Below are 22,084 nucleotides of genomic sequence, written 5' to 3' on the forward strand. Positions count from 1 at the left end.
TCCTAAATACCAGCAACTGGCAACCCCTTGAGAAAGGATATTTGTCTGTAACTCTAATCTAATATGTTATGGGTTTCTTGTGTTTTCCTGCATGTATGAAGTGCATCGTGGTATCAGACTTTTTTATTACTATAGTATTTAATTAAATTGAAATTTTTATTTGCTTTAAACACAATCTGTTACAAAAGACAACAAACAACAGTTCAATATTCATGATGATTCTGTAAAACTGTTTAGCTGTTTGGTGTCAGAATAACAGCAATTTCTAATTTTTCTCTCTTTTTTTTTTAAATTCCTGATGCTGAGTTGGCAAGGGGACAAAACATCAGACTCCTTGTCTATCTGTCCATGTCTATCTGTGATGTCGAGGAGTTATTTTCTCAGGATTGCCATCCTTTAGTCTCACGCATTTCTTTATGTTCACACCTACATTTCCGTGATAAAGTAATAAACAGCACAAAAATTATACAAATACTTTAAACCCAGTGTATGTTGCATCGTAATGTAATTATGTAAATATTCCTTACCAGTTATTAAACCTCGAATCTAATCTTCAGTGCCCATTCTCCATTAACCCTAAGGTATTTCTAGGCGAGTCTTTAAAACAGGAAGTTTTAAGGAAAATCGTTGCCAGGAAACGGACGCACCTCGCGCCGGAGGCGGAGCGAGAAGGGGAAACCCCGCCCCCCAGGAGTGCCGCGTCTCCTCTTCCAATCGCGCCGTTCCTCTCAACCGGGGGGCGGCAGCGGTGGTGCATCTTCTCTCGCTGATTGGTTCTCATCCGCGGCGCGTCACCAGGAGGCGGAGAGCGCTCTGATTGGCGGAGAGGGAACAGGGAGCCTGGCGCTGGTTGGCTGGTCTCGGTCACGTGGCACTGGTGGGGCCGTGACGCCCGCGGTGGCGGAGGGGCTCGGCTTGTCAGGTAGGAAGGTGCTGTGCGCGGGGCGGTGGCGCCGCCGCTGGTGCCCGCGCTCCGGGAGCGGCGTCCGAGCCAGGGGGCGGCCACCTTCACCCCTTGCCGTGTCCTGCCCGCTCGCCCCGCCGGCAGCCGGTGCAAGGGGCGGGTAGGCCCCGCGCGGGAATTTACCTGCGTGCGAGCGGGGCGGGGCGGGCACCGGCGCCGTTCTTGCTTTCCTTTGAGGGGGCGGCGGCGGCGGCATCCGGTCGCTTCACGCGGCGGTGGCGCGGGGAGACGTCAGGGGTGCCTCTGGCCCGGCGGCGGCTCCGCCCCGGCGGGGCAGGCAGCGCGGCGGCTGCGGGTCCCCGCCCCCGGGGCTGCCGTCGGGCCGGGGGAGCCGGGGCCTGCGAGGGGTCGGGGCGGGCCCGGCCTCGCGGTGTCCGGGCTCGGGGGCGGAGCGGGGAAAGGGCTGACTCGGTGAGAGTGCTGTGACGCCTCTCCTCACCGGCGCCCGGCATGTCTGTTCCCCTCCTGCGCTTCGCCTGCCACCACGGGTGGCCGGGCTGTGGCTGCTGCGAGTAACGGGAGGTCGCGCCAGCCACGTCTTGAAACTGTGGTGTGCGCCCACCCTTCCAATAAATGCAACGCCCCTGTTTTGGGTTTTGTTTTTGTTGGGTTATTTTTTTTCTTCCTCCTGCTCTCCCGTGACAATCCTGTATAACAGCTATTTTCTTAACTTACACATTATATTTAGAGCTTGCGTAGAGAGGTCCTTTAATGCTGCTGCCCTGGCTTTTTTCACATGTGCGTTTTAGTGCCTTCTGGGTTTGTTATCTGCAGTGGTCTTAAATGGTCACATGCTTCGTATTTGAGAATGACATACATAAAAGGGCATCAAAAGTCCCTTTTCACATTGGAGTATGTTTCTATTTTGTTTGAACTTACACGAGCATACACCCTTGTAAGTGTCATATCCTATGTGAACATCTAGGGTTATACTGTTTGTTAAACAAGCTAGCTTGTCTTTTGTTTGTGAGAAAGAGGCAGTGCTTTCCACTTAGCTCATGTAACTTTTCCCCACTTTGTAACAAACGTGCACAAAGTTACTTTGATGCTCTGCTGTATTTTAGCACAGCTGCTTTTAACAAGTTGCCATGTAAGAAAACCCTGGGCAATGTCTGAAACTTTAAGACCAAAAGAATTTACTGGGTATTATTTTCATTTAATTGTACCTACTAAATAATATCTAATAAAAAGATCACTGATACAGTTTACTACATGTATGTGCCAGTCTTTGGAAGACTCCAGAACGTGGGACATTCGTACTTTAATCCTCTCACAGCCAAAGTGAATTGCAAATTATGGATGTATTGTATGTTGAGTTACAGTAATGATTATCGTTGGTGAGACAAATGTGCGTTCTTTCCTTTTATAAATTCCTTTTTAATGTGTTGAAGCAAATTGTCAATACTGTTACAAGTTTAAAATATAGGTGCGTGGAATTGAGCTTTGAAGGAGAAGATCAAACCTTGTCTGCACAAGGTTACTTGTTAACTGAGCAAATGATCTGTTAACCATCAGCAAGATCCTTTCCTGCTTTCCTACAACTGTAACTTCATGTCACAACCAAATCTTTCAAAGGAAGATTCTTCTTCAGTTGATATTTGGATTGTGAACCTATAAAGTGATCAAGTAGAAACACCGAGGAGACACTTGAAAATAAAAACAGGCCAAAGAAGTGATGGGTGGATTTTGAAGTAGAGTGATACAGAGGAATATAAGACATGTCTTCTTTAAGAGAGAGGGAGAGGTAACATTTGCTTTACTGGAATGAAGAGATTTAATGTGGGCAAGCAAAATGCAGCTCCATGGGGTTCCACTGCATTAGGTAAGGTAATATGCCTTTCCCTGCCAAAAATGTTCAGTTTGGTTCTTCACGCAATGGAGAGGAGAGGTGCTTTGCTGACGCCGAGTGAGTTTGTGGTAGACGCTATTCTGGGGCAGTCGTCTGTCCGACTGCGCTTTGTCCGTGAGGACACCCCCTCTTCCTGCCCCCCTGCCCCTCCTGCTGCCGCTTCTAGATGCTTTCGGCGGGGAAGCCGCGGGGCGAAGGAGGGTTTGCTGCCGTGTCAGCCTGAAGGCCGAGAAAGCTGGCAGCAAGCCCGGAGCTGCTCCGTACGAGGAGGTGGGATAAGCAGCATGAGGTCATCATTTTCTCAGGGAGGAGTTTTTTTGCAGTGTGTGGGAAGTGGGTCTAGGAAGAGGAAAGGGGATTCTTTTGCTGGGGGGCAGGGAGGGGAGAGAAGAGAGGAGGAGCAGCAGCAGCAGCAGCAGAGAGGAAAACCCGAGTTCATTCCAGCAGGAAGTAAACTGCATATATGCTCCTATCTTAAGATAAAACTGTCCACTTAGTACTGTCTTAATTATGGTGGTGATGTATTTGCCTTATAAAAATGTATTTTGAAAACTTAGTGGAGAGGTTTGTTAGGCAGTAGAGGCAGTCTTGGAATTGTTGAGTATTCCCCATTTTGATAGGGAATTAAAGGGTTTAATACTGTGCATGTAAATATGCAGCATGGTTCTGCTGTATAATATTTGCTTTCTGATGTGGTTACTCTTCTGCTGAGGGGAGAGTTACTACTTGGGCCAAATCTTGCATTTACGTTCTTGGTGGGGTGACAGGGAGTAACAGCAGTACTTGTGTACTGTGAGATATTTTTGTGATGTAGCTCTCGATTGAGGTGACCACATGAACCTTTCAACTGTTAAGGGAGAAATAAAAGCATTTTAAGTATACTCTTAATCTGTCGTTTAGGTGTACTTTACAATATTGCTTGCACAATACTGTAGTCCATTTGGAACGCTGTCTTGTTAAGTGTTAGTAATGAAAGTACTTAATGAATAACAACTTAATAGCTTATAATGTATTAGGAAGCTTGCTATATGGTATTCAGATCTGGATCTGAAGTCAGTGCTTTTGCAAGCTCTCTCGTAATTGTCATCATTTGGTCTCACCACCTTCTTTTTCATATTATGGTTTTGGAAGCTATTATTTTAACATAAGGAGCTGAGACATTAAGAAATTAAGCTTAAGCATCAAAATAAATTGCCATAATTAAGACCTAATGAAAAATCAATTACGTTTTAAGTAGGGACAACCTGTGAAAAGTTTGAGTTGTTGCATATTATGTAAGCACTCTTTGCCAGGAGCAGAAATAGAATCCAGAATAGTGTTGAAGTGCATTAATCCTGAGCCCTTTGTTCCCTGAAATTGCCTGTTTAGGAACTGGGAGACATACAATTACAGCAATGAGTGTGATAGAGTCGTGGAGATGAGCCCCTCCAACAGAATGCTGAATCATTCCTAGAGCACTCTGTCCTCTGTAATAAACGAGTCAGGCATTTATGGAGAAAAGCACCATGGAAGTATTTACATGATAACATAATGCCTATTCCAAAGAGGGTGGCATTTAGGTTTTCATAACCCTCAGATAAGGGATGCAATTAAATGAAGTGGCTAGGTTTAAAAAGTGTGACAGCTTTAACACTGTAAATAAGGGTATTTTAAAACAATTATACTATCCCTTCAGCAGAATTTTGGAGCACCTTTTTAGTGATTAAAACATACAAAGCATGGGGTCAGAAAACCACACATTTGTTTATTGTTGGTATATTTGTTGGATGTTGATACTGTGAATGGTATGTTTTCTCCCAAGGAGAATGTATTTTCTGTAATCTTTGTAATATAGTTGTTTACCACTTCAGCAGATGTGATAAAGGAAGTTCACCAGATAGAAGGAAATGCTCGATTCATCAAATATAGAAAAGTGTTAGCCGTTTAAGTGCACAGCCAAAAAGCAAAGTATTATAGAGGGTTAAAAGGTCTGTAACAATATGCAGTTCTGCCTTTTGGATTAGGTGAATGTTAAAATTGGAGTGGGAAATCTCTCATCAGCAAATGTGTTAAGTAATCTCAAGCTACCAAATTTTAACAAATTTAACTGGCATCTAGATCATGTAATTTATCTAAATGATTCTGTTTTATATGGGGAGGTAATTGCACAGATCCTTATTGAGGTCAAAATCTCAGTTTGGTTCACTTCTTGTCTTCTTCCACGGCCTCTTAGTTTCACATGCTGCATGCTTTCTAACTCTGCTTTTCTGGAGCCAGCTGGTACTTTTGAAAGGGAACCTGCCCACAGCTGACAGGGTTGTTTTCTTCAGGCTCTGCTCCAGCCACAATACCAGTGCATATACCACAGCAGATTTGTGTCTTACGCAAAACAGTCTTCCAGAGGTATCCTAGCCCTGTATGCCTTGTGTCCTTAAACCTGAGGCTTCATGATTCCACAAAGCATGTGTTGCATACCCAGTGTATCATGCTGCGAAAACATAATTCTGGTGGGCTGTGACACGGTGATGTCTCGTGCTCTAGTGTTTCATCACCGAAGTAAAATCAGCCAGACTTGAAGAGCCTAGTGGAGATGCAGGGATTTGCAGTGTGGATGTGGTTAGTCTGATTTCAGTGGGTGGGAGCTGCCATTTTCAAAGCAGTGATTAAGCAGATGGTTGTTAACATTTGACTGTTAAACTAGGATGGTTTGTGCCCCTCTACAAAATTTTGCAGATTAAGTTGGGATTTCAGGTTTAAAGATGCGGTCAAATTCCACTGTCTCAGAGTACAGTAAGGCAAGAATTCTGAGGGACCTGCGTAACCCTTGCCTGCAATACAAACATTATTACCATACTTTTTTTTTTTTTTTCCTTCTTCTGAGTAATATCCATGAATCATGCTATGTCTTGAAGAACATTTGCCTTGTAAATAAGAAGTGAACTGTTTGGTATCATTCCTGGAAAGAATACTTTTGATATACAGAATGAAAGACAGGGGGTAAAAGAAATCCATTGCAATAAAGATCAGTTAGGCTGAATCTTATGTATGCAAATAGATTTCCATGGGAAGAGTTCAAGCATACATTTTTTTTGCTCATGTGCACTTCAGGACCATTTTTCCAGAGACCTGGGAGGCTAAACATGCACAACTTTTAATGTGATAACATTGATTAATTAAAGCCTGATTAATTTATACATTTTCAAATGATACTAATACCTGTGAGGAGGAGTGTTGTTTATGACTGGGAAGGCTGACGTTACCTAAACAAAACTGACTGAATATAAAAAGATAGGATAGGTTGCTTCATGTATCTTGAAAAGTTAGGCCTGGTGTATATTTGTAAAAGGTATGTATTAAAATTTGTTATGCACTTCAAGCATTTAAGAAGGCGCAAATGCATGGTTCAGTTGTCTGTCTTTCTGGTGACTCTACCTTCGTAGTAAGAGTAACTGTATCCCATTTAACAGAGAGAGTTATCCCACTGAGTGCCTTTTAGGATACAGAGCATGCAAAGGGAAAGTCATTCAGCTCAGGAACAGCAACTTGACGCAACACATTTCACTGAACCACACAGTATGTTATATTTCCTGCAGTGCAACAGTCTGGAATATCAGCTGTTGGGAACAGCCAGGACTCTCTGTGGGCTTGTGTTCCTTGTGGTCTGGTTTTCTTTATGGAATACTGTGCAGTTAAACTGCATTAAATGTGATAGAGTGGTACCAAGGAGATAAGTGACCTCAAGAAGACTGAATGAAGGATGAGTTAACTAAGTAGAGGGTTTAATAAACCATATGGGTGTAATTAGTTTAATGAAGGAGGAAAGAAGCAGCAGCACCCTGATTGCTCTTTGAATTTCTTTTCAAAGAGCAATAAATACTTAGGACTAGATTATCTTTCTCCTGAGGAGACCAGTATTGTCATGTATTATATACTAATAGCAGGTTTTATATCTAATTGTTTTGGCTGCAGCAAGAAATTCTGGCTCATGTTGGACCATGGGATAAAATTAAACTGCCTCTAGACTTTTAAGACTATTTCACATCATGTGGGTTTCTGGTTTTCTGTGGCTGTCCTTAAATCTCAAGAGGTAATACAGTGCTTCTGGAAACATATGAAGAACACTTAGTGCATGATTCAGTAGCAAATGGCAGCTCTTCCTGTTGCACATTTTTCACAGGAGGCCTGAGATGATAAAATAAAAGGTGTGTGAAGGAAATTTTCAGGCCAAAGGGAGCTGGAAACAACTGCAGGTGTGGTGGAAAATGAGATGACTATTTAGAATAATCTTGGCAGCTGGGAGATGTCATCTGGAACAAAGCAGGGTGTCAGTGAGCTTGAAAGCAATGTACTGACTGTACGCTGGACTGTGTGATTGCACAAGGGGCAAAGAAACAGAGTAAGGTGCAGTTCCATGGAAAAGCAACTGGAGTTTTTTGATCACAAACTAACAAAAGACACAGCATCATATTGTTGAGAAGAGGTTAAATCATTTGGGCAAGAGCAAAAGTAATTTGAAGCAGTATCTCTGTTCTTCTCAGAGTTTCTGAGTCCTACAGCACCCCACTGTTTTGTGCTCTGAACTCTTTGAGATGGGGACCAGCTGGAGGGTGTTCAGAGGAAAGAAGTGGTCTAGAACAATATTTAAAATGAAAGATTGAAAGAATTAGGATTTCTTAGTGAAAAAATAGGATATTCAGGTTGCAGAGAACTGCCTAGTCTCTCTGTTCCACAGTGATGGGGTGAGGAAGGTAAGAATTGGTCATGGAGAAACTTTTTCCTCGTACTGAGGGCAGGGGAATACTGGATCAGAAAGCCTGAGAAAAACAAGTCTTGACAAAAATCTTTTTGCTATAGGTGAGTATAATGTGGTTCTTTGGTGGAGGGGGAAAGAATTAGACCATATCTTTATATTACAAGCCTTACACCTACAAGATTGTTAGTGGCTTATTTCTATCATGTCTATTACTACCATTTGCACATGTGAAAAGAATTCCAACAGGTAAATGAAATCTCTATATATCCAAAACAGGAAGTGTGTCTTGTAATTCTAGGCAAAGGGTCTAAGAGTTGTTTTCTGGGCTTTTTTTTTTTTTTTAATACTACTGACAAGTGTAAATCCTAGTCTTTGGTGGAGCACACTGCTTCTTTTTTGCATATGTTTTTAATAAGATCACAGCTGCAAGAGCTGTTAGGTGAAACTGTGGTCTTCATACAGCTGCAGGGGTTAGAGAGTGAGAGTGCACTGTGCCAGGATGTTTGTATGCGATCAGGTTCCTCTAGCTCAGTACTTGCCACTGGCAGATAAGAAGGAGCTGTTGGCACAAGCATAGAATAATAGTTCCTGTTCTGCTTTTGCAGTTTAGAGGCATCTTGAGATGAAAGTTCTGCTGTTAAACTGATATGTTTTTCTCATGAGTTTTTATAATAATTTTTGAACCTGTTTGTTTCTTGGTCTCAAAAGTGTCTTTAGGCATTGAATTCTGAATTATTTGTTAGGTGAAGAAGTCCTTAAGAGCAACTTTTAAAAATTGCATTTGATATTTCCATGTTCTTATGGGAAACACTTCAAGTGTCTGACATACCATGTCACTTTTTGCTATCGTGATTTTTTTTTTTGTACTTTGATCTGGCACCCCATCATACTTCTCTTTTTTATGAGCTAAAAAAATATTTTTACTTTCTTTGTGCAGGAACTGCTCCATATTCTGATCGATATTACCTATATCTTTTTGGTCCTTTATGTTCTTCACGAGATAGAATAATTTGAAGGTATAGGAACACCATGGATATATCAGCAGAGAAAGAATATGTTATATTCTCTCTTCGCTTCATTAAAGAAAGTCTGGTATTCTGTATGTTTCCTAACCTGAGCACTTCACTGAACAAATATTTTTGGAGATGTATGTTCAGTGACTACTGGACATTTTTCTGGTAGTGGTGTTATATAATGTAGAGTTCTCTCTCCCAGTGTGTTATATTGCATTTACTGACACGTGACTTCATCTACTGTTTCATATTCTTCTTGCCCAATATTCTGGTGTTTTACTGCAAATTTTTAATGACATGTCAGTTTTAATTGCTCATAATAGTTTTGTATAACTTGCAGACAAGCACAGATGATACATGAAATGACAGATATGCAAGTGAGGCTTCTGACTCTCTCCTCTGTGGATCTTTGCGTCTTAAATCTTACCTTGCCAGGTCTTCACTGCTGTAACAGCTTCCTATGAGAGACATCAGCAGAAACTTTTTAGAAGTCTTTTTTTCATTGTCACTTCCAACACCTTTATACACAGGATCCTTAATACCTTCAAAGAACTCTTCAGATTGAAAAGCATGACTTTCCTCTACAAAAGCAGTGTTATTTTTTTTTTCTCCCTATTATTCCAGTCTACAAATTCTTCAGCATGGTTTTATCCACCTTATGCGATATGGAAGTCAGACTGTCTTGTGCTTCTCTTGATTGCCTTGTCAAGCTCTGGAAAAAGATTATGTATTTTCCACTCTATATTCCTCTTTACTTAGGTCACCTTAAGCCTAGGTTTTTGCAGAATTAGTAGTTTGACAATTTCATATTAGATGCTTTAACACTTCAGCTGAATAGTGCCTGGCTCTGGTGAATTTTTACTGTTAATGTGATATTTTTTAATGCTCGCCTGATGCTTAATTTTAAGAGAATGCCTTATATATCACCAGTCTAAAGAGGATCTGGTGTGGGGGTTGGATTTAACTGTCTTGGCAATAATTTCAGAAAACAACAGATCATCTAGGTTTTCTGCTTTGTCCTTATCTTCTTTTAATACTGTCTTTTATTTCTTCATTATCTGGTGACTTATTGCATTGAGGTAGCAAGCTATCTGTAACTATCAGATTCTACTATGTTTGAGCTCAGAAATAGTAACAGGAATTTTGTCAGATTTTATTGCTCTCTTACAGATGGCTGTGTAGTTGACTGGCAAGTTTTCATTATACTTCCATGTACTACCTAGGTATAGGCCTACCCATTAGACCAGTACTGTTTTACCAGTACTTGTTTTACCAGTTTTAAATTCTACTGATGACCTGTATGCAGATGAAAATATTAACGTAGATAAAAAGTCAATAGTATTTGGAATTCTGAAGAAAATTTAGGTTTGCATTTTATTTTTATATTGACAAAATTCTCCATTCTAACATATGTGATAGAGTAGTTCTTTTAAAAAGGTGTGCTTTTTCCGTGTGCAGAGAGCAGAAGATGCTGCTTTCTTGTGTTTAAGTGGCTCCTATCTGTTTTTTAAAATAATAAATGGAATTTTAGGAAAGGGTTTGCTTTACCATGTGCAGTTCTTTAACATCTGCTTGAAATCTGAATGTGCCCAGGTGCTGGTGGTGGCATATGTTTTACTTTCACAAGTCCCATTTGAACCAGGAAAGGAGTTAAAAATAATGTTCCTGTCCAGTGATATTGTGGTGTTTCCAGATGGTTTGTATTTGTGATGGGAGGACTGGAGCCAAATTTGCTGTAATGTTTTGCTCTTACTTGTAATTTTTTTGCTGGTGAAGACTTTCCAATTTTGCAACAAGTATTTATTTTTAATCTGTTATTAATGATGCATTTTTTTCTCCTTTCCTATCTGCTTGTATAGCTGCTCTTTCTTTGCAGTGACTGAATGTAAGCATCATGTATAGTCTTTTCTATTTTTGGTAATGGAGAATTGAAGCTTTGTATTTATATTAGGCAACATTTTGTTTCTAGAATGTCACTAAGTAACCAGAAAGAAATACTTAATAATGTCTGCTTGAATATGAGCTGAAACTCTGCCTTCATAAGATTTTACAAATTTGTCCGTGATTAGTGGTTGGTTTTAAATAATGGAGATCTGCAAAGTAGTTCTTATTTCTTTACCCTTACACAGTGTCTTTCAGTTTTGCTTAATGTGTGTTTTCTTACAAGAGCATTGCTAAACCAATATTGAGTGTCCCATGTAAAGTCTTAAATGTAGATGACACATTCTGGCATGAGATTGAGAGTGAACACTTAGTGTTGGTCCAGGTATAGCTTATACGTTTCACTTGTAAGCCTGTTTCTTACTATTTTTTTATGTTTTATATGTTTTTTTCTTAATATAAAACCTCAAAGATACAGGCTTCTGTTGCAGCTTGCTCCACTTTGATGGCAGTCCTGAGTTGCCAACTTGAAATTCTAGCGGTGCAGTTATCTTAACTTTCTGACCTCTTACTATTCTAGTTATTGGAGTAATTAGAGCCATATAGGACATTTTTGTGCCTTGATTGGTCCCTTTCTTATGTTGCCACTTGTTTTCTTACAGTCTAGTGAAAATACCACTACTGAATTTGTCTTTCTTATACTGGCTTTTGGTCTTCCATGCTTTCATTTTCCTTATTGTTTTTTTCAAGGGCAAAGTTCAGAAATACATGAAATGATCTAGTTTTCTGACTACAATACACTGTGTCATAAGAAATTCCAATAACTTAAAAGTAATCTTTGGTTACATTTCTTGTATGTGTTGAGACAAAATTATTTCTTCCCTCAAAATTGTGTGTATGAAGTGACAGCATACTACTGCTTACAGTCATTTGAAAAGTCTTGTTTTCATTTTCTTGAACTTTTGTCTCTTTTTAATAATAAAAAAAATATCTGTCTTCTGGTCATAATCTGAAAATACAAAGCAATTTACCTAAGTTGAACTTCTGTGATGTATTTGAAAATGCTGAAATAAATAAAAAAATTGTTCAATTTGTTTTTCTTTCACAGAGTTCCCAGAAAATAAGCGTGTGTTTCAGAAAGTGAAAATCAGAAGTAGCTGCTGACAGAAAGAGTACTGAAGATCATCTCTTGAGGAAAATTATTTAAGGTATGGGAGCTGGATTCATATTTGAGACATTTCACATCAGATATATGTATAGATTATATTCTGAGTATATGGTTAGTGTAAACAAATGGTAGGTAAAGCAGAAAGAGAGGAATGGTCCTGGGAGTCAGGCTGCCCTGGAGATGACTCTAGGTTCCAGTTTGCACAGTCTTCTGAAATTTTATGTGGTAACTGAAGCCAATAACTTTTTTTTTTTCCTTGAGTACTTAATATGGTAAAAGCGATAGGCACTCTGAAATGTCTGTCTTAAAGCCTTGTACATACCAGTATTAGCTGGTACAATGTTGACATTAGTTTATGTGTCCCAGTTCTTTGAGTAAAATGAGATTATTAGTCCTGCTTCGCCTCATGGGCTGTTAACACTGCTAATTTAAGTGGCAGTTTAAAGCCTATGAAGAAATTGGTACTTCTGTGTTTGAAAGAGCTAAGACTTTCCTGGTGTGCAGGAATTAGCGAATAAGGAGTACACAGACTGTGTCTGCACTGCTGTCCAGGGCTATAATTGCAGTTTATGTAAGTGTATCTTACCTGGTTTGAAGCTGATTACTGTAGGAACGCGTTTTCGGTGTATACACAGAAAAGAGGGTACAGCCCACGTTACAGAATCTATGCAAGTCTTTGGAAATTACTTGTATGTGTGGATTCAGATTTTGCATCATGTGCTGCAGATGCAGGTGTTCTAGAGCTAGCTCAGACAGGTGTCTTTGACCTGCAGTTGTGTTACAGGACTTCATGAGGCAGCATTTCTTATCTGTTTATCAAATGGTGTCCATTTGGTACAGTAAGACTGGACTGTCATGTGAATTTAAGGACTCTGGCCTAATGTGTGTTGCAGGGGAGCAATGGATGGTTGCATGGGTACCTGGTTTGAGATACGTTCTGATTTTTGGGAGTCTGAATCTGCAAGTTTAATGGCGTGCTAACACAGTGTTTAGGAGCAAACTAGCTTCTGACTAGTCATCTTTTTTCCACAGCTGCAGTGCCTGAGAGCTGATGTTTTATTTGGATTTTTCTGTGCTCTTAGGACCGTAAACACCAGAAACAAGTTTTTTCAGGTCACAAGGAGTGGAACAGTGTAGTTGTAATTTATAACCTGAAGATACTGTCAGCTATACTTACTTGAATAAATGTGTGGATTGGTTTTTAGTATCTGTCTTACATGCTCTTACATGTTCCTTCATAACTCTCCTGTAAGTTAGAGAGGTACATTTTGCAGATCGAAACTGGAGGACAGTTCTGAGCCTGAGATCTCTTCCAGTCATAGACAGGTGTTTGAAACAGTGCTCTCACCCTCCTTTCTGTCGATTTTGAGGAGGTATATGTATGTGTTTTGTCTTATGGTTAGTTCAGGATCTAGGCATGAACTATGACCATGAGCCAGCACTGTGCCCTTGTGGCCAAGAAGGCCAATGGCATCCTGGGGTGTATTAGAAGGGGGGTGGTTAGTAGGTCCAGAGAGGTTCTCCTTTCCCTCTACTCTGCCATGGTGAGACTGCATCTGGAATATTGTGTCCAGTTCTGGGCCCCTCAGTTCAAGAAGGACAGGGAACTGCTGGAGAGGGTCCAGCACAGAGCCAGAAAGATGATCAAGGGAGTGGAGCATCTCCCTTATGAGGAAAGGCTGAGTGAGCTGGGTCTCTTTAGTTTGGAGAAGAGGAGACTGAGGGGTGACCTTGTTGATGTTTACGAATATATAAAGAGTGAGTGTCATGAGGAGGGAGGCAGGCTCTTCTCGGTGACAGCCAACAGTAGGACAAGGGGTAGTGGGTTCAAACTGGAATACAAGAGGTTCCACTTAAATTTGAGAAGAAACTTCTTCTCAGTGAGGGTGACAGAACACTGGAACAGACTGCCCAGGGAGGTTGTGGAGTCTTCTACTCTGGAGACATTCAAGACCCGCCTGGACATATTCCTGTGTAACCTCATCTGGGTATTCCTGCTCAGGCAGGGGGATTGGACTACGTGATTTTTTGAGGTCTCTTCCAATCCCTAACATTCTGTGATTCTGTGAATAGTTGCTTTTTGTCACACAGTAAGTTTTACTTTTGATATGTCTCTCAGTAATCTTTTTTCTGCTTCCAGATGTGGTGAAGAGCCTGTATTTTCCCCTGTGTGGTATATAGTGCCTTAAAAAATGGGGTTTGGAGGTGACCTGAAGTATTCTCATGATGCTTTATTAAAACTGCAAGACTGGGAACTACGACTGCTGGAAACCGTGAAGAAATTTATGGCAATGCGAGTAAAAAGTGATAAGGAGTATGCCTCCACTTTACAGAATCTTTGTAATCAGGTAGATAAAGAGAGCACTTGTCAATTGGATTATATCAGCAATGTGTCGAAGGTAAGACTGAAGTATTTTGAATTTGGAATATCTTTGGAAATAACAGTGCTGGATTTATTTTTGTTTGTTTTAGTTTGAATTGGATTCCTCTTCATTCAGCTTATTGAGAGTTAATGTTACCGGAGTATTTAGAATGGACTCCTTTTAGTTCCTCAGTGGAATATGCAGAAGTTGAGCTCCAGTGTTGCTATGGAAAAAATGGCTGAACTAGAATCAATCCTAAATTCTGATATTCAGTGTTTTAGGTTCTTGCGTTGAACCTGCTACTTTGTTTAGTGTTTTAAAAGTAGAGTATGCTGCAGTAAGCTTTTCTTTTAAGACAGTAAAATAGGAACTATTGTTTATGTTGTATAGAATTTAGGACAGAAATAGAAAAATGCCAGGAAACTGAGGCAAAGCCTGGCATTCCAGCTGTTATTCACACTGCAGCATGCATTGTAAAAACAAAACATTAATTCAGGATGTTTCTCATAATTGTGAAGTCATTTTGTATCCATTTAAAATAACTGTATTGGGTTTTCTTGAAGGCAAAGCTGTCCTTCCCCCAAATAATTGGTTTTCAGATTTAGAGCATGTCCAGTAAAGGTACAGATGAAGCAAACTTCCCTATTTTACCTGTTTGTAAGCTTCACTCCTGACTTGGATTCCTTCCTGACTAGAGAAAACTATTCTGTTTTAATGGTTTATTCAATTTTTTGCACTTCTGCTGTTGCAATAGTTACACCATCCCTTCAGTCTGGCATGGATCCTGTTCCCATCCCTGCATGAAAACACCCTTTTTGGGTCAAGTTAAATTTTGGACAAGGTGGTTTTTATGTAGTGGGCTTATGGGGTGGCTGCTTGAATACTAGCTATGGCATAGCCTTAAGGAATATGACTCTTCCTTTTGCAGCAGTCTAGATTTATGCTGGATTAAAGTATGTGGGGGGTGTGTGTGTGGCTTGAAAGCTGCACTGCTATAGCTGCCTGCTTCAGGTGTCCCAAAAGTAGCACTACACAGTGTTTATCTGTAACAAATTTGGTTGTTGCTTCCGTCCCCCAAAATAATTCTTCTCTTGTAAATTGACATACAGTGTTTTTTTTTTTTTTCTCCATCTCTGTGTTTTGGTGGTGTATTTGAAATGCTTTTCACCCACTTATGTTTCTTGTACACAGTGTGTTATAGAGCTTGCTATTTCAGTTGTGATGATTTTGCTAAATAAACATTAAAGCATTGTCATTAGCCGAAGATTGGCAGAAGTCAGGTGTTCTTCTTCAAGCTTTCTATTGTTGAATCCTAAAGTTTTGTATTGAATTATTGGTGCTATGACTAGTAATTCTCGCTATTGCTGCCCCTCTGGAACAGCTCTTATATGCTAGCTATATTGTATTACAATTACTTTAGGCAATGAAACAGAGTGGATTAGGGCTAAAACAACAAAGGAGCATAGGCATTAGAATATTTAGTATTTTAAAGTATAAGCAATGTTTTGCCTTCATGTAGCTAATTCAATCTAGGATGATTCATGTCACTGACATGGACACTTCCTGTGAGCAAACAAATTTTAAAAAGCTGATGATCTGACTTAAGCCATGTCCTTTTCAGGTTGTAGAGGGGCATGTATCACACAGTTTGAAATCTCGTTTGAATATAGACACTCAAGTTGTTCTTTCTTTCAGGTTTATTTTTGTTGTTTGTTTGTTTTTTTCCCTTCTTAAGGATGCGTCGTTTTTCTCTCAAGCGCCATCCCTGATCTCTGCATCTTTGTATAACAGCAAAAATATCCGTATGCTACTGACAGATCTTTTGTATGGGCTTGCCTTGAAATTTCACTGTCACCTTGGATTTTAAAGTTGTGTAGTGGCATGCTTCTTATTGGTTTTAGCAGTTAAAATGTCTGAATTATTGATTAATTTACTCATCTCATTCTAGTTTACTATTTCATGGTACTTTTTCACTCTGACATTGTACAGAATCAAACTATGACACAAATATTATGGGACATAAATCTAGTATCTCACACCTCTCAAGACTTAAAATACCTGTATATTAAATTTTTGGTATTGCATATCATCAAAAGCAAATACCAAGCTGTCTAATCTTTTATTTTAAGTGTACAGCAAGAGTGAGCCCTTTGAGAGAAATAGCGTTTGGGAAAGTCTCTCGTATTTTTTTGTATGCAGAGGAAGCAAACTTGCTGGAAGGCGTAGTGGCAGCAGCTGCTAATGCTAGAAAAGCAGTACTTTTAAGTGCTTCCCAACAGCTCTTTTGTGTGCATATATGTCTAAAAAATACTATTAAACCAAACAATATTATATTTTATTGCTTTTGATGGATTGTGATTATTTTCTGTGAAAGGAAATGTTTTGCCTTCTCTGCAATCCCCACCCAGCTGCTTTTGTGTCCTGTATAAATCTCAGTATTTGAAGCCTTTCCTCTAGTATAGCTTTTCACTGTAGCTTTTCAAATTTTAAAATAATGAAATATAGTCATACAAAACACAGAAATCCTCTTTAACTAATGTTTTCTCATTATGGAAAGAGGGATGTAAAGGACAGGAAAATGTGCAAATGATTTTTTTTAAATGGAAAGGGAATTTTTCACAGTGTTTCTGACTTATTCAGGTTCATTTGGTGAATTGTAAGCTAAGTATTTCTTTGAAATACCTGTTGAAAAATACTTCTGTTATGAATTTCAGGGTTTATTCAAACAGTACTTGTCTCGTCAGTCATAAATCAGCTGTAAAGAAAATGAAGAACTCTGACTACATTTTCACCTTTGAGTGTGCTCTTAATGAATTCTTTTATAACCACAAGACCCATTCCTCTCAGACGGATGTTTAATGATGTTTTTATCCTATGCAGCTTTGCAATATTTGTAATGGAGAGATGAAATAGTTTTCAGCTATAGCTGCAAAACTTTAGGCCATGACCTCTTACAACACCACACTTCAAGCAGTCTGAGATCCTCTATGCCAGTCTGTGGGATGTTTACAAGCTAAAGGAAATATTAAACATGGTTTAATATATAGAGGAATTAACTGTCATTTGTTTCCTTCTCTAGAATCCAGTTTGCATTGTAGCATTGTCATGTGGGGATATATTGATATGTATCTATGTTATATAAGAGATGTAAGGAAACCCCAAAGGACCAAACAAATTAATTTTCTAAGTTTTGATGATCCAAGGTGGATTTCTGTCTTCAGTAAGAGTAAGATAAATGCTAGCAAAACTAGCATAATAGCTGCCTTCAAACCCTGATAATTATATGGCATGTAATCATTCTGAAATTCTACATATAGCATAGCATTTGAGATCAAGGAGTTATCAATACTGTTATCAATACTGTTTCCATCAACGAAGTGTGACAGGGGTCTTTAGGGTAACAAATGCTTTTATTTGAACTGAACTTTAATTTCGTGTTCGTATCTGTGTTGCATTGCTATCTCTCTGCTCACCTTATAGTTCTTAATCAAAATTCTAAGCCACACACAGCACATTAAGCAAACCTGGAAACTGACTGGCTAAATGGCCAAGGAAGTTATTGAAGTAAGGTACACAAGGACGTTGGGTTACTATGACAGATGATAAACTGCTTGTGTCTCTTAACCTGTTAGCAACTTATGCTTTGATACTGTTGGCCTGACTGTGATGCTGTCAGTTGTGTGTAGCAGCTAACAAATAGTATCCTCTTAAACAGCAAGCACTCGAATGCATATAACTGGGAGTATTTCAACAAGGACAGAGAAGTCAGCTTGAGCAGAGTGACTGTGGCTGGGAAACAGAAGTAAAAAGGGCAGAGAAATATACTTGTTGGGCTGTTGGGGATGTATTATTCCAAAAAACACTGTAAAGCTTTAATCAGTGGTCAAAAGTGCTAGGACAGCGATGAAGAGTGACCATACAAAACTGTATTTTTGTTTCTGGTGCTTTTTATGATTGAATGAGTAAGTTCGGGGCACGATTTTGCTGTAGCAGGAAGAACTTTACTTGAGATGATCTCAAGCGAATTTGGGTAAGTTTAAAATTCCTTTTTAAATGAATTGTTTTATACAGAGATGCATCTTTTCCCACAGAACATGTTCATCATTTGGCTATTTGTAAATTTGTAAGCTGGAATAAGTAAGTGCTCTTCTTTTTTTTTTTTTTTTATAGTCTTGGTTGCTTGTGGTACAGCAAACAGAGCAGCTGAGCAAAATAATGAAGACACATGCAGAGGATCTTAATTCTGGGCCTTTGCATAGGCTTACAATGATGATCAAAGATAAGCAGCAAGTTAAGAAGAGTTATGTAGGTGTTCATCAACAAATTGAAGCTGAGATGTACAAGGTATTTTATTTAACTGTGCTTTATAAATTTATTATGATGTTATATGTTTAAAAAGTGATATATTGAGGGTGGATTTTTTTAGTTCCTCTGGTTTTGTTAGTGCTATGGTGAAAGTAGGGATTTGTGATACATAGAATGTCTAGTTTAAATTTTAGTTATTTGCTCCACATGTTCTCTTCTCTGCTAGCTGACAAGGGAGAGATGGAAAACTTCCTTTTATATGAATTTCTATGGACAGATAGCACTGAAAATGCTCTTGTTCCAGTAGAGGATGATTCTGTGTGACACGTCTCTGTTCTATCTCTCCTCCTGTTCTCATTCCACTCCAGACATCCCTGGGACCAGGGCGCTGAAGACTTCTGTTAATGAATGCACTTGACAGTCCATACTGTTTTGGGTGGTGAAAGGATTCTAGTCCCTATTCTAAAATATAAATCAAGTGTAAACCAAACATTAAGGCTGCAAGTGGAGCTCTTCAGGGCTTTTTAAGTTATATGTCAGTTGTCCTGTTTATGTTGAAAGCACTGTATCTAGTCAGTAAAGCTGACAGAAATCACAGTTTCATTCAGGTGCTCTGGGGGAAGTTTAACTGCAATTGTCAAAAATCAGGTTGATAATCTGAAAGGTCCACTGAGAGAAGGAAAAGCACCGTTTCTTCTTTCTTCCAGCAGAGAATCTGAGAATTGGAGTAGTGTAATTAAAATATAACATCTGAGTAGCACAGTACAAATGTCATGTACTGATGAGTAAGCTTCTTTGGCTGGTTATGAGAAGAACTTTAAACTAGTACTAAACATATATCAAGTTTGGCTGTAATAGGAATACTTTGATAGCATGCTAGGATCTGGGCGTCTTCCCCGGGTATTGACTATTTGATGTGTACTCAGTAGGCTGTCTTATCTGATAAAATTTCCAAGCCAAATAATCACTCATAGCCACTTATGGATTGGTACATCTGAAAATAGTCAGGATGGAAGAAGAGGGAAAACTGCATACATTAGAAATAATAGAAGTTAAATATGTAGAGAATTAGAGAGATGCAAAAATAAAGCCATGTAAGAAAGGTGAGATGACACAAGACTGCTGAAAGTTCAGGTATGCTTTTAAAAGAGACTGTGCAAAACATGTTTTTTTCTGTAATAAGTTCATTGTAATAAAATCTCTAATAAAACTGTCTTTTAAAAAAAGACTTTTTTTTAAAAAAAAAGTCATGCGTACTGAGCACTTGCTAAATGATTAATTACAGACCATACTCATCTTAATGGCTATGCAACTCTGCTAGTGTTTTGGTCTTATAAATGTGTTTGGGGAAACACTTGACCATCTTATTTCCTTATATGTTATTTGGCAGCAGAGGTGCTCTTGGTTTTGTTTTTGTCTGTTGGTAGAACACCGTCTAAGAGTCACTAAAATATATTTTATATTTATTGCGAAGATTTTGTAATGCTAGTGGCCTACCTTTAATCTTCCAGTGTTCTGTAAGAGAAGTAGTTCCTTATTACTTATGTCTCAATTGTGTTCACTTCTTCCTAATTTCATCTTTTTCTCCATTTCTTATCTTGTATTTGTAATACAAGTTTGTCATAAAGTTATTTTTTCCTGGATCACCCCTATTAGTGTATAATAACAACAGTTGTGAGTATAACCTACAGTGTGTAGAAATAAGAGATGAGAATTTGAGATTGATGTGAGAAAAGTTCCTGCCTTTAAATTAAATCTTTACACAGCCCAGGGATAGAAACTGTAGATAGGACCTTGTTGGTTCTTTCAGGAATGTCATTAAGTTTTGAGATGTTCTTGATGGTGAAAATAGTGGTATCTGGTCCTTGCCTCATGAAAAAGGGGCGGCTGTGAACTCCAGCCTTCTTCATGCCAGCTGCAAGTGGAGCAGTTATTCGGTATAATAGACTTTCTTTTCTGCACATTCAGTGAGGAGAGCGCTTTGATTATATATTAAGTTCCTCTTCCACGATTCCCCATTGTGAGTGTATTTTTCTTTTTTGGTCAGAGCTCTAACTTTTCTTTACATGCCACCTTTTTAATAATGTAGTGGCTCATTGGTTATTAGCTTTTGTTTGCAAGTTCATGATTTGTGTCTGTTTCTGAACAGTGCACTGATTTTGTCACAATGAATAAACATTGGGGATAGAAGAGACAACTTTAGTTTCCTTTTTAGGGATTTAAGTCATACAACAGGTTGATTCGTGTGCAGTTACTTTTTCTAGTTGCTTTTCAAGCCTCTTATTTCATTCCAGACATTTATTGATTTTGATTTTGTTACACTATGTAATATCCTATTAAGATTGTCTCAAGCCAGTGGAAAGTGGTAACATCCTTACTTTGGAAAATAAATCCTATTAATTATCTTTCGCTAATGATATTATGTTTTTTTATATGTTGAGAAGTATTTTAAATACTTTCAATGTTTCTGTTTTCTTAAAGGTCACAAAGACAGAACTAGAAAAACTAAAATCTAGCTATAGACAACTAATAAAGGAAGTAAATTCTGCCAAGGAAAAATATAAAGAAGCTGTGGCTAAAGGTATGACTGACTTGTATTAATTTTGTCTATTTATTAGTGCCTTTTTCAAACCTGCTAGAACTCTTACAGTGAAACAGGGTGATGTCTTTGTTTTGAACAAGTTGATTACAATGTGAAAGCTCATTTAGTATTTGAAGTAAGACAAGCTAATTGTCATTATGTGTACTTGGTGATACTCTTTTAAAAATCAGAAGATAAAGGATAGCCCTTCTCTTAATATAAATGGTAAACTTTTTAAGGTCTTCTGTTACTCCTTTGGTGGACATATTTGAAATGTGTAATTGTGCAAATGAACTGTTAGTAGTGGTAGTGGATTGCAACTCTGTCTCATCTATGTTGTAGTTGCAGGCTATTGATATCCTGTGACCTGTTATGGTTGCTGCAGTGGCATCAGCATCAGTTCTCGCAAGTTAGTATAAGGGATGTGACCTTTGTCAAGCTTAAGCAAACGAGGAAAATAATTCATTTGTACATTGAGATATTGTGAAGATTTTTGGTTAATGATGTGTCCAAACAACATGGATTTTTAGATAAGAGCCTTTGTTCTATGATGTATTGAAATCTGTTGTTAGTAATTGTTCTTATGTGCCTTTCTAAAATTTTTAAATTTTCTTTAGAGAAAATTAACTGGATGACAGTGTATAATTCCAAGATCTATCTTGAGGCAGTGACACAAAAACTTAAAATGACAGTTATTGTCCTTGGTTCTGTTGTGCTATAATTTGCAGTGCAATATAGTAGCTTTTAGTGCTGAAAGACTGTTTCTTTCTAAATTTGTCTAAAACTTGGGGCAGTAGATGATATGTGAGTATAAGAACAACATAATGTTGGATAATAGAAGTTATACAGAGAACATTTTAGCTTCAATTTTTATTTCTTTTACTGATGTTCATATTCACTTAGAAATGTAAATACATACTCTGTTCACTTTGTCTAGTTCCTTAACTGCTTTTCTACACATAACTTTGATTTGGTTACTTGCTTTATCCCCAGGTAACTACTTTACATGGGAATATATAATATGTAATGTAGAAAATATGTAACATGGAAAATATAATAGAGTGTCATAATCTTAGTGTGTTCTTTTTATCCCATCTTACTGTTATAGCTCAAATCATTCTCCATTCCTGAAAAACCAAGCTTTCTCGTTGAAATCAGAATGTTTTGGCTGTCAGCAGCTGCAATGTTTTGATGTGATTCTGATTAACTAAATTATTATTTCTTTAGA

At 38.6% G+C, this 22,084-nt stretch overlaps 1 protein-coding gene across 7 annotated transcripts in view; it reads left to right on the forward strand.

Annotated features, from left to right (window-relative positions):
* Positions 1 to 834: 834 nt before the first annotated feature.
* Positions 835 to 22,084, forward strand: part of FER (FER tyrosine kinase) — a 166,514-nt gene continuing 145,264 nt past the window's right edge. For 6 of the 7 annotated variants that reach the window (XM_065860271.2, XM_071802506.1, XM_071802507.1 and 3 more), the window contains exons 1-5: positions 835 to 922; positions 11,548 to 11,647; positions 13,748 to 14,006; positions 18,141 to 18,314; positions 20,757 to 20,856. In XM_065860271.2, coding sequence (XP_065716343.1) covers positions 13,800 to 14,006; positions 18,141 to 18,314; positions 20,757 to 20,856 — 481 coding nt within the window. In that variant the 5' untranslated portion in view covers positions 835 to 922; positions 11,548 to 11,647; positions 13,748 to 13,799. The remainder of the gene's footprint in view (positions 923 to 11,547; positions 11,648 to 13,747; positions 14,007 to 18,140; positions 18,315 to 20,756; positions 20,857 to 22,084) is intronic. The other variant, XM_071802511.1, reaches the window with a different exon arrangement.

Source organism: Patagioenas fasciata, chromosome Z, assembly GCF_037038585.1.
Source record: "Patagioenas fasciata isolate bPatFas1 chromosome Z, bPatFas1.hap1, whole genome shotgun sequence".
Taxonomy (NCBI): domain Eukaryota; kingdom Metazoa; phylum Chordata; class Aves; order Columbiformes; family Columbidae; genus Patagioenas; species Patagioenas fasciata.